The sequence below is a fragment of the Hemicordylus capensis genome, chromosome 5 (assembly GCF_027244095.1).
Source record: "Hemicordylus capensis ecotype Gifberg chromosome 5, rHemCap1.1.pri, whole genome shotgun sequence".
In the NCBI taxonomy this organism is placed as follows: domain Eukaryota; kingdom Metazoa; phylum Chordata; class Lepidosauria; order Squamata; family Cordylidae; genus Hemicordylus; species Hemicordylus capensis.
The window spans coordinates 150,303,370-150,316,008 of NC_069661.1; the positions used below are offsets into that span (position 1 = coordinate 150,303,370).

The 12,639-nt window shown below is 42.7% G+C and overlaps 1 protein-coding gene across 8 annotated transcripts in view; it reads right to left on the reverse strand.

Moving 5' to 3' along the window:
• RELN (reelin) overlaps window positions 1-12,639 on the reverse strand; it is a 554,313-nt gene that overhangs the window by 267,788 nt on the left and 273,886 nt on the right. For 7 of the 8 annotated variants that reach the window (XM_053252916.1, XM_053252914.1, XM_053252913.1 and 4 more), the window contains 2 exons: window positions 7,830-7,926; window positions 5,086-5,326 (listed from right to left, as the gene is read on the reverse strand). In XM_053252916.1, coding sequence (XP_053108891.1) covers window positions 5,086-5,326; window positions 7,830-7,926 — 338 coding nt within the window. Of the gene's footprint in view, window positions 1-5,085; window positions 5,327-7,829; window positions 7,927-8,689; window positions 8,774-12,639 lie in introns of those variants that run through there. The other variant, XM_053252918.1, reaches the window with a different exon arrangement.

Below are 12,639 nucleotides of genomic sequence, written 5' to 3' on the forward strand. Positions count from 1 at the left end.
GGTGGTCTACTGTTTCATCTGTTTCTTTACAAAGGCGGCACTTGCTGTTTCTTGTGGATTTTTCTACTTTTGCTCTTATTGCATTTGTTCTTAGTGCCTGTTCTTGTGCAGCCAGTATTAAACCCTCTGTTTCTTTCTTCAAGTTGCCATTCTTAAGCCATTGCCAGGTCTTGGTGATGTCTGATTTTCCACTTATATTGTGTAAATATTGACCATGCAGGGGCTTATTTCTCCATTGTTCTGCTCGGTTCTTGACTTGTTCTTTCTTGTAGGCCTGTTTTGTTTCATTGGTGTTGAATAGTTTCGCGTTCTTGACCATTTGAAGTGCATCTTCTTCACCGTCCCTTATATATTCTTCAAGGCCTCTTTTCTCCTCCTCTACTGTTTGATGGACTTGCAGCATTCCTCTTCCACCTGAGCTGCGAGGGAGGTAGAGCCTATCGACATCACTGTGGGGGTGCAGAGCATGATTGATGGTCATGATTTTCCTGGTTTTACGATCTAGCGTCTCTAGCTCTGCCTGGGTCCAGTCTATTATTCCTGCAGTGTATCTAATAACAGGTATAGCCCAGGTATTTATGGCTTGTATGATGTTCCCGCCATTGAGTTTGGACTTGAGGATTTTTCTGACTCTCCTGATGTATTCACTTCCAATTTTTCTTTTAACTTCAGTGTGTGCAATGTTATCAGCCTGGAGAATGCCCAAGTATTTGTAATGTTCTTTCTCTTCAAGGTTCTTTCTCTTCCAGGTTCTTGATCTTGCTTCCATTGGGCAGTTCTATTCCTTCTGTTTTTGTTTTTTCCCCTCTGTTCATTATTAATGCAGCACACTTGTCTAGTCCAAACTCCATTGCTATATCGCTACTGAATATACGGACAGTGTTTAGCAGTGATTCGATTTCTGACTGGGACTTTCCATACAACTTCAGATCGTCCATGTACAGCAGATGGTTGATTTTACTGGATGTTTTAGATGTTTGGTATCCGAGGCTTGTTTTGTTTAGTATTTGTGAAAGTGGGGTCATGGCGATTACAAACAATAGAGGGGATAGTGAGTCCCCTTGGAAAATGCCTCTTCTAATGCTAACCTGTCCAAGTGCCTCGCCATTGATTGTTAACTGTGTACTCCACATGCTCATTGCTTTTTTTTATAAATATCTGAATGTTTTTGCTGACACCAGTTGTTTCTAAACATTTTAGTATCCATGTGTGAGGCAATGAATCGAAGGCTTTCTTGTAGACAATCCATGTAAAACTTAGATTTGTTTTTCTTCTCTTGCAGTTTTCTAAAATCATTTTGTCAATCAGCAGCTGGTCTTCCTTTCTGTTCAACTGGAAGCTGTTTGTTAGTTAATAAGTGTTGCATGAGTTCATCTGCTATTATTCCAGTTAATAATTTGAACATGGTTGGCAGGCAGGTTATCAGTCTATAATTACTTGGAACTGCACCTTTTGCTGGGTCTTTCATAATGAGATGAGTTTTCCCAGTTGTTAGCCATTGTTCAATATCACCGCCTTTCATAATGTGATTGAACTGTTTTGATAGTTGTTTATGAAGGCTTGTTAGGTGTTTAAGCCAGAAGCCATGCAGTTCATCATCGCCTGGCGCAGTCCAATTTTTAATTTTATTTGCTCTTTCACTCATTAATTCTGGTGTTATTATTAGATCTTGCATTTGTTGGTTACATTTTTTGACCTCTTTTACCCAGCCTGCTTTTTTATTATAATCTATTGGATTGTCCCATAATTTCCGCCAGAATTGCACTGTTTCTTCTTTATTTGGTGTTTCTACATTTCTTGCAGTTTCTCCTTCTATGCTTTGGTAGTTTCTCCTTCTATGCTTTGGTATTATTATTATTATTATTAGTTTCCTTTGAGTATGGAGTGTGGCTCCTGAGGAGAAAAACAATGTAAATATCCAAATATTGAATATGATCTTTTGGGGCTTTGGGATTACCTGCTTGGCCCCAGAATCAGGGAAGGGCACTCACCATGGATGGGTGAGGATGTGGAAAGTGGGCAGCACCTGGGGTAGTGGACAGGCAAATCAGGGCAGCTGACAGCTGTGGAGACAAAAGGCATAACCACTGGGGAAAGGAGAGGTGGGGATCGGGCTGCTTCTCTGGCATTATAATGAGAAGCCAAAGTCCTTTTGTAGGAGGGCAATGTCCTCTCGCAGAACTGTGAGGAGTGAAGCAAGCTATTTGAGATGATAGAATGGAGTGCCAAGGAGGAGAAATAGCTTTTGTAGATATCTTTGAATCAAATGGTATGGCCTTATATTTCTATTATGAACTTGCTCCTAGTCTCTACCCTTTACCTCATCATTAAAACCAATCTTTGTATATAAGGAAGAAGACCTAATGCACTTTACAAAGAATCAGAAGACAGATCCCTGTCTCAGGGGATTCACAATTGAAAATCAACACCAACAAGACAATAGAGAAAGAAGAGAGAAGTGGAGGTAGGGATAAACTGGGGACATGGCATAGGTACATGCATGCATGTAAGTGTAGAGCTGTGCTGAAGTGAACACTCACAGAGTACTGTATTTATAGAGGGATGCAAGGCAATAATTTATGGAGGTTTGCATTTGTCTGTCCCTTTCTCTGAGCATAGCTACAATGCAGATATAAAACTAATTTTAGTCACTCCCTCTGCTGCAAGAGCTTAGCTGTAGTTGTAGCAAGAGCTTAGCTGTAGCAAGAAAGATTTCTAGTAGAGAATTCTCAGTACACTTTCTAGAGTAGAAAGGAACCATGACAGTTAAGCTAGTATTAAGCTGATATAAGTTTGTAGTGTAGAGGTGTCTGCTATGTGTGCATAATAACAAAACAGTCTGATTTTCCTGTGACCAGCCTAGTGTCCCCTTGTACAGATGTCCTTCTTTCTTATCGTTGATTTGGTCTACAAGGAGAAGGAAGAGGTCCACAGGAACCCTTTCCAACAGTTCCTGTACACTGGGGGACTGCTAAGGCAGGGGATGAAATAAGGATCACAATTATTTCCCACCTAAATTGGCCAGTTCACAGGCATGGAGTTGCAGGAAAGAAAATCCTAGAAAACCCATCCACAGTGAGGGCAGCATCACGCCACGGCAAATGGAGACACAGATACAGGAATATGGAAAAGATCTGGGGTGAGGTAGGAGGACTGGCTACGCTCACCAACCTATGCTCTGGTCCCTGGAACAGATAAGGGGATTCAGCTACAGTGATTAGTTTCAGGTACAATCCCAAAGTTAGAGATCATGTCCAGCAACCCACTGAGTCAGAAATGGAGAACCAGAACTGAAATGAAATGGGAGTTGTATATCTGAGCATTTCAAATGAAGCACTAACAGGATTGCCAATTGATTGGAAAAAATAAGCTGAAAGAAGAGACCTTTGGAAAAGCAAGGACATGTTTTAGTTCTCTTCCAATTTTGTTTAGCTTCACATCTTAGGTCGGGGTGAATAGAAGGTAGCTCATGCACTTCTAGTCATTCTGGTAGACCACCAAGTGTCTTCTAATTTGCTAGGATTCTTTTTAAAAAATGTTGAACTAGAGAGCCTTGGTCTAATCCAGCAGGGTGTTCGTTATGTTCTTAAACAAGTGTACAAATTCTGAATTGGTTAAAACAGATAGTTATGCCTTATCTGAAGAAAGATCCTGAATCTTGCTTTATAAATTAAAGAGAGGAATAATTTATTTATTTTAATTAAATAAATTAAGAGAACACCTTCTCCATTATGAGCCCCACCACCTATTGGGATCATTAGAGGTGGTCTGTCTACAGCTATCACCAGCTCGTCTGGTGGCTACTCAGAGAAGGGCCTTCTCCATTGCTGCCCTGAGGCTTTGGAATGCTCTCCCTGTCTAAATAAGAGCCTCCCCATTTCTGACAACTTTTTAAAGGGCTGTTGAAACACATTTATTCACCCAGACTTTTAATTAGATGTATAGAATCTATCATTGTTTTAATGTTCTAACTTTATTTTTAATCTGTGTTGTTTTATTGTAAACCTCCCAGAGATATGAGTTTGGGGCAGTACACAAATATGCTAAATAAATAATAAATAAATAAATAAATTTATAAAGCAAATTTATAAACCAAAACATCATAAAACTATGGGAATTCTAGTAAAAAGGGTAGATTGTGCAAGCCTGAAAAAAGGAGACTGTACAAGACTGAAGCCATCCTATCCTTGCCTTAGATGAATAGGCAGCTTTTGTGCTCAACCCTATACCTGAACCCAACCCCAAATTGATGAACTCTTTCCCTGGCTCCACCCCAGAACCAGAGGGTTCTGCTTCCAGACTTCATCAAGGTATCAGGCTTTCCTTTTAATTTCAAGACTTTGCAACCCTATACGCCAACTCTCTTCTAAGGAGAGGAAGACTGAACGATGTGGAACATTACATGGCAAAGTAGTTATTCTGCAAGATTTGACTGAGAAGAGTCCAGAATAAGCTTCATTTATTGTCTGTTTTGCAAGATTTTTCCAAAGGTTTGCAATTCAAACATGAGGTCTTACTACAGGTTTGCAATTTGAATATGAGGTCATACCTCATATTCAAATGAAGGTTTGTGTAATGAGGAAATTGAGGCTGTGCTACTCTAAATCTTCTATGTAAAATAAGTAGGGTGGTTGTAGCTACAAGCTACTTCATAAAATGGCTCAGTATTATTCAAATTATGTCACACAATCTTTACAAAACTATGCAAAACGTTTATGAAAACTGTATGCTATATCGCTATGTAACAGGAGAAGCCTTATTCCATATGGGAAGCAAAGGAGAATGGTTACAAAACACAAAGAAGTAGGACCATTTCAATAATCTATTACTGTTTTAATCTTTTACTTAGTAATAATCTATTACTAAGACATTTTCTGCTGGTGGACCTTTAACATTAAAAATGTCAGGAGAGTTGGGATTGTTGTAGAAAATATGATCAGACTAAGTGAAATAATCAGAAGAATACAGATCTTCCCTCTCTTGTACCCTATTCCAGAGAGAGGATGTTACTCAGCAGGCTCAGCGGAGAACCCAATATTGTATGTATTAAAATGTTTGCAAATTAGAAACTAAAATTAAGCAAACCTTAATGGTGGCTCCAGGGAAGAACAGCCAGTTGCCTGTGTCCACAGGATCAAGATTATCTTCTAAAACAATTTGTCTGTGAGCTGCATTTATGATCAAAATATTGTCCAATGCCCAGCAGGCTTCATATACATCACCAGCATGTACAAATTCCTGTTTCCATTGAAACTGAATATTTTCTCCTTTGGCTTCTTGAGGAAGGTAAAGAATGTGGATGATAGTGCTGACATTTGAAGGAGCTCTATAAGAAATTTAAATACAAAATTATTGTTAACATATTCCTTAACAAACAATTCAGATTTTATAATCAAATGATCACCTACAGTGAATTTCCTGTCAGGTATAGGTAGTATCACGTTTCCAAATTATGCCATATCCTGATTATTAGGCTGCTAAAGCTAAAAACTTCACATTTTTGGTCACTGAAACAACATAGAAAGATTATGAGGCACAATTCTGGAGGAATAAAGCCTGTTCCAGTCCCATGAAAATGAATTGTAATAATATAAAAGCACTACTGGGTTTCGGAACACTACTCTACCCTTGAGCATGATCCAGTGGGATTGTGCATGTCCTACTGAAATAAATGGGTGTTGTGTAAAACCAGTACTGTTCCATGCAATTGACATGTGCAAGAGAGCTTCCTGCTAGACTGCCTACATGGACATATTCATAAGATTTTGGACTTGAAGAAGAAACAAAAAATTCTACTTCTCCTGCTCCATTTTAGAAATATGTAGAATATTTTGCCAGACTACAATACTTGCTTCACAGTACTATTAAATTAAATGACAGTATTGTAATCTTTTTATGTTTTGTTAATTAGAAGTTTGTCCCAGCAGGGAGACCTGTGGAGAGTGTGGGGGGTGAAGTCAAAAGGAAAAGAGAAGGGGAGAAAAATGTAGATTTTATGATAAACAAACATAAGGTTACTTGGTGTTTACAAGGGAAGCAGCTATGAAACAAGTATGTGTTACAATGAAAGCAATATTTTCATCATTCTTCATGCTGCAGTAGCAAAAACTATTTTATTTAGAAAATATCATGTCATTTTCAAAAACGTTGATGCTACTATGTTGTAAAACAGGCCATCCAGATGAAACCATAAACTATTTTTTTACTGGCCCTCTAGCCTATTTGAAGTATCTGGCTGCTATGCTGAAAATTACTTCTACTGCTGAGATTAAAAGTGGTGCTAAAATGCAGACCACCAATACTTTCAGAATGTAATAAAGCAATAGTGAAAAGACAATGGTAAGTCCATATATCTCTCCCAATCTGCATGGATTGGTAAACATGGCAGAAACCGTTTTCGAGGCTGCACCAAAATTCTGTTTTTGTTAATCATGCAATCACTTTTGATTCCCAAACTGAATTAGTTCAAATTGCAAATAAAATGTACAACACAATGAGGCTCTCCATACGAGCAGTGTGGAGAGCCTAAGAGGGTTCTGAGGGGAGAGTGGGCTTGACCCACTCTACCCACAGATGAGCAGGGAGCTTGCCTTGGGCGGCTGGATTGGTTGCCATCATGGAGCTGGTTGGGTTGGTGGGAATCGGGGAGCCAACTGGCACCCGGAAGGTCCAGCATGCCCCATGCTAGTGTGTGGGACATGCTGGGGAGCCCCCCAAGGCCACGAGGCTTGTTGTAGCCTCCCAGTCAGGGGTCTCCTCGTGAGTCACCATGGTGCGGAGCCGTGTCATGGCAAACAACGATCTGGGAAACGGGGTTAGCAGAGCGTGTGCTCTTCTAACCTAATTTTAGAGGGGGGCATTTAAGGTGGCTTGCTACCGGGAGCTGTGTGGCTCCCATTGCAGCACATGACCCACTGAAACCAGGCTGGGCTCCTTTAGCCCAGTTTTGGCAGGTCGTGAGAACAGCCTCAATGAATCTTTAATTAAAATACTAACTACAAGAATCTGATGGAAGTAATCACTAGAGAAAATAAAGCCTAATCATATTCCTTTACATTAAGGAAGTGTTCTTCACATGAGCCTTTGGGTGTGGGGGGAGAAGGTGTTTGTTTTCAGTATGTCAGACAGTGCCCAGATTGGCTTCATAGTCAAGCAGATGGGCTTCATCACCAAAAATAGTAGTGTTCTTGCATCCCAATCTCAGACCTCAGACAGAACAACAAAAGTGTTTCTCACAACTCCAATTACAGGTGAAGGGTATACCGAGGGGAAACAAGCACCATTTTTTTTTAAAAGACAGCTACACACCTCTGCAGAGTTTGGGACAAACAGAGAGTTTTATGAATAAATCTAGCAGGCCTTTGTGTGATCTATGGATACTCACAAGCTCCCTTGCAGGCACAGAGCCTTTAGTTTACAAATGGAATTTCCTGTTCACAAAGTCTTCTCCATTCACTTCAGTGGAGGCAGAGGATCTGTGCCTGTGAAGCTGCCCTTTTCATTAACTGTTGTGACGGCTGAGCCTCCAGAATTAGTCAGGGTTAACATGTCACACTACCAAACTGCCCAAAATGCAACTCTAATAGAACTAGAACAATTCACAAATGGCAGTTCTAATTCCATATCCTAGAATCTAGATGCATTCACCCACAGTCAGAACCGCAACTTTCTGATCCACCAGTTTGACCCCAAAAGCACATCTAAACAAATACAGTTACAAAGGCTGAAAAAGTGAAAGAAACCCTCCCCTCTCCAGATTATTTCAAAATAAACAAGGGAAATTATTAAAGTATACATTTTTAAACAATGCAAAGAAGTGGAGAACAAACCTAATTTTCTCCAACTGAATCCAATCTGCGGAATTATTCTTTGAGTAGGACACAACAATGTCGGGATCTGAATAACTAAAACGACATGAACCTGACCCTGGAAGACCAATAAAATTAAAAGTGTTATAACACAGTCAAGCAATAAATTATCTTTCAGAGACATTCATTGAGTCCTTGTCACCATTATCAGTTTTCCATATTTAAAAATTATTTGATTGATGATGAAATTTGCTGTGATCTGTTGCTGAAGGAAAACACATAATAATGCATGCTCTCTGAGTCAGAAATAATGTGGAAATGATAAATCACAGCAGTGCAGCATAATCTGCAGTAGATTTCCCAAGGGAAGACATAAATTACTAAACACCCCCCGCTCCAAAATCACACACAAGTAATGTTAAAGCAAAAACGAATTGCCATGTGTCACACTTTCCAAGGTAAACATTCAAAGACTGCCATACATAAATAGATTTCTTAAGTATAAATAAAGGCCTATATTGCAGGAAAATAGGACAAAGTGCATTTAACTCTGTGTTAGAGTATGGGTCCTAATCTCTATAAATTAGAGCTGTTTGGGGAGTAACAAATATGATATGGAATCTGAAAAATTGTTTGAAGTGAAAGCAAATTGCTAAATCAATAAGATAACAATAAAAAAGGAGGATTCACAGGTATGCAGACTACACCACTGAACCAGGGCAGCATCTCATGCCTTTCCTTCCCAGCAAGATTGTTCCAAAGGTTTACAAAAGGCTGACTTCTGAACACTGCTCCCTCTAATATGGACAGAAATCAGCTAAGAGACGCATTGCTGCTGCACCTAGAATAGAACCCCTTCATTATAATAATGAGATGCTCACATTGACCAGTAGGAAGGGGGAAAGGAGGTGAAGCTGCTGTGTAAGTCTCTTGAAGGTTCATGCAGCAGCTCCTTTTCCTGGCCTCCAAACTGGAGAACAGGCTTTCTCCCAAAGGTCTCTGCAAGGATATAGGGGCCTTTGGGGGAAAGTCCATTGGCTGGTGGAGAGTGTGGGAGGAGACGGCAACTCTGTAAGACTTGGCAGGAGCTCCACTTCCCATCTTTGACCTCAACAGTGAAAAGGGGTGGAACATGTTGGTCACTCTTCTTCCTCCTTCTAGGCTGGGAGTGGGAGCAGCTGCTGCCATCAAAGATCCTCCTCATGCGCCATAGGAGGGTGGGAGGAGCTGCCACCTACTGCCATCAGTAAGTTTGAAGACATGGGGTCACAATGTGCAGTGTGTTCCGGATGGGATCAGTGCAGAGCTTTGCCCAGGCTTGTCAGCAACCAGCAACCTGGTTCTGGGTTGAGTGATGCCATGGAGTGCTTTGGCTGATTCGTGTTTTCTACACATGGCTAATGTGGCTAATGTAATTCATCAGCAAGGAAACATCAATAACATAAAATAAAATATGACTGGGGGGAGTGTGACAGTAGCATTTCCAAGGACACTGTGAGTCAGGTCTCACCATTAGTGAGACCCGGTTTCAGGAGCTCAGCAGGGAGAGTGGGCTGAGCCTGCTCTCCCCGCACACAAGCAGGGCGGGAGCCCTGGGCAGCCAGATCGGCCACCCACATGATTGCCGGCTCTGTGGTGGAGCTGGCGGGGGCTGGGGGGAGCCCCCCAGAAGCACCAGCATGCCCTGCGCAAGCAGGCAGGGCATGCTGGCGACACCTCCAGAGCTGGGAGGCGGCTTTTTGCCTCCCCTCTGGGGTCTCCTCATGAGTAGCCGTGGTGCCGAGCCACGCCGCAGCTACTCACGATTTTAAAAAGTGGGTTTGCGGGGCGCTCGCTCCGCAAACCCGGTTTTAGGGGAGGGATATTTAGACGGGTTAACCGCCTGGGAGCCACCAGGCTCACCTGTGAGCCTGGTGGCTCCCACGATCAGGCAAAATCAGGCTAGGCTCCACTAGCCCGATTTTGCCTGATCGTGGGAATAGCCCCTGTGTTTTTCAGTATTGCTATGCTTTTATTTCTACATTTGTTCTTATGATATTAACCCTGCTGCTGATAGTGCATAGAATCATGACACAACAGAAGCTATTCTCACAAGCAGCAAATGAGAACCGCCTGGAGCAGGGTGGCTCCCAGCAGAGGTGAGGCCTCTTAAGTAGCCGGCCGCTTAACTTGAGCATGCCCAAAATCAGGGTTAAGTGTTTGTGTGTCTGCCATGGCTGCTTGCAGCTGCAGCATGCACACTGGGGGGGCGGGGGCTTTCAGTAATGCACCAAACACTCACACCTGACCCCCAGAGCTGCCAGGTGAGTGGCTGGGGAAGCTGCTGTTCATCTGGGTCGGCAATCTGCCCGCCCAGAGACTTCTCTGTTATTGTCTGCAGGGAGGTAAGCACTTTCAGGTTTCGTCCCTGCAAAAGAGGGTAAGTCCTTCTCACCAATCATGCTTCATCGAATCTCTACCCTTCATGCAATGGGACTATAGGATAACTCTACCAAACTCCCAAATAGCAGGCAGATTATGGCCTGGTTCACACAATCATTCAAATCTTGGTTTAATGTGAGTTACCAAGCACAATTGTGTGAACCCATACCAGGGCGAGAATCTCTGATTCATCTCAGGCCATAAACCACCACTGTGTGAGTTCACACAATCATGCTAATGTCAGAAACCCACATTAAACCTAGATTCAAATGACTGTGTAAACCAGGCCTGTATCTTTGGGAAGATTCAAAAAGGTTCTAGAAGACAGACAATAACTTTTCAGAGAGTTGAACTATCACTGTTGTGATGTGCATATATGTTTCTCTCTCCCACCATGATCAAAGCTTTCTCAACTACCTCAAAAAGCCCTCAGAACTAGCCCCCACATTAATGACTAATGCAGCTGCAATAGATGTATGTACAGATCTGTTTTCATAAGATAGTTGTGTGAACCCATACCAGGGCGAGAATCTCTGATTCATCTCAGGCCATAAACCACCACTGTATGAGTTCACACAATCATGCTAATGTCAGAAACCCACATTAAACCTAGATTCAAATGACTGTGTAAACCAGGCCTGTATCTTTGGGACTGCAATAGATGTATGTACAGATCTGTTTTCATAAGATAGTTGTTGGCACCTATTGGGTAATGCTTATGATGAGTAAGTAGCCCATTCTTTCCTTAGCATTCTTTAAAGAGTTTTTAACAAGCTAAAAAGATTTTAAGTATATCAAAGGGGTTTTTCCACATGGAAGCTCATGGAACCCTTTAAAAAGAAAAACAAACCTAGCATAATTGCTTCACAGTCATCACAATTCACACACACACACACACACACACACACACACACACACACACACACCACATAAGGCATTAATCTGACTAGATCTGAAGCTACTACCCCACTAATCTATTTCCTTCTCTATTTCCTTCTCTGGAGCTAGCCACTAGGGCAGGCTTGTCCATCAGGCAGGGCACAGTCTACCAGGAGCAGACATGTACTGTGGCCTGCCTTTTGATCCTGTCCATCCCATTTTGCAGTCCCAAACAGGCAGCAAAACTAGGACCTGGCATCCTGCCTAATGCAGCATGAACATGCCAGGAAGAGGCATCTGTGCTGTGGAGAGCTTCCCCACTAATGTTGTGCCTTTAGGGACGTATGTTCTGGTGATGCAGGGCACTTCCAGAGGCAGAGCAGGAGGTCAAAATTCACTTCCTCCCCCATCACTGTGCACCCAATGCTGTACCATTTTGGAAAGCTGTCTGCAATATGGACGCATCGTCCTGCTGCATCCACAGACAGGATGCTTACCAAGTTTCAGTGGGTTACCAAACATTATTTGTGAGCAGGTGCGGAGCCAGCCTAATGGTGGCCTGGGTCCAGCCCTGCCCGGTGGCCCCTCTAGCAACTCCCTGTGCATGTGACATCATATGCACGGGCCATGGCTCAGGCTCCGGAAGAGCCCTGAGACAACTCGCCCCACCCATGCCCGGGCTCCGGAGCGTTTGCTGCCTGACAGACTTTTATTTCCCTTTCTCTCCCTCCAGCAAGGGAGAAAAAGGGAAACAGATGTTGTCAGGCAGCAAGCATTGCCTGAAATGACGGGAGAGGGCTCGCTCGGGCTCTCCAAAGCTCGAGGCCATGCCCCCTTTGCACGTGACATCACAAATCCCAGCGGGCTTTGGCAGCCCTTTCCATTGGCAGCCCGGGTTCCTTGAACCCGTTCACACAGTGGTGGTTCTGCTCCAATTTGAGAATTATTTTACTAGATCCATCACAAGTAATACAGCCATGCACTAAGGGAAGGGACTGCAATGAGGAAAAGTGAGCAAACAGACTTCCCTCCCACCCTTGCTGCAGTGCTCCCAACAACTGGAGAGCTGGTCTTGTGGTAAAGTGTGCCGTCAAGTCAATTTCGACTCCTGGCGCCCACAGAGCCCTGTGGAAACTTCTGTTGAAAAGTGGTATATTAATAGGAGTAGTGGTGGTAGTAGTAGTAGTTATAGTCTTGCTCAGGATTACCTTGGAGATTACCTTGCATACCTTCTGCATGCAAAGCAGATGCTCCATCACTGAGCTACAACCCCATCCACTGATTTTCTTTTTAACAAGGACAGGGTTCAAAAAGGATCTCTAAGCTTCTTTAATTTTTACTTCTGTCTTTAGGAGGGAATGGGAAGGAGTGTCAAGCAGCATCCCTCTTCCTTTTCCTCCCTTCTCATGATGTTCTGGTTGATGCTCAGCAACATTTTTCTCATTATTGAGCTTCAGTCAGGCTGAAAGACGGGTGGATTTAACCTGAGTACTAACCAGCCAGTCAGAAGGAGAAGAGGAGAGAGGGATGC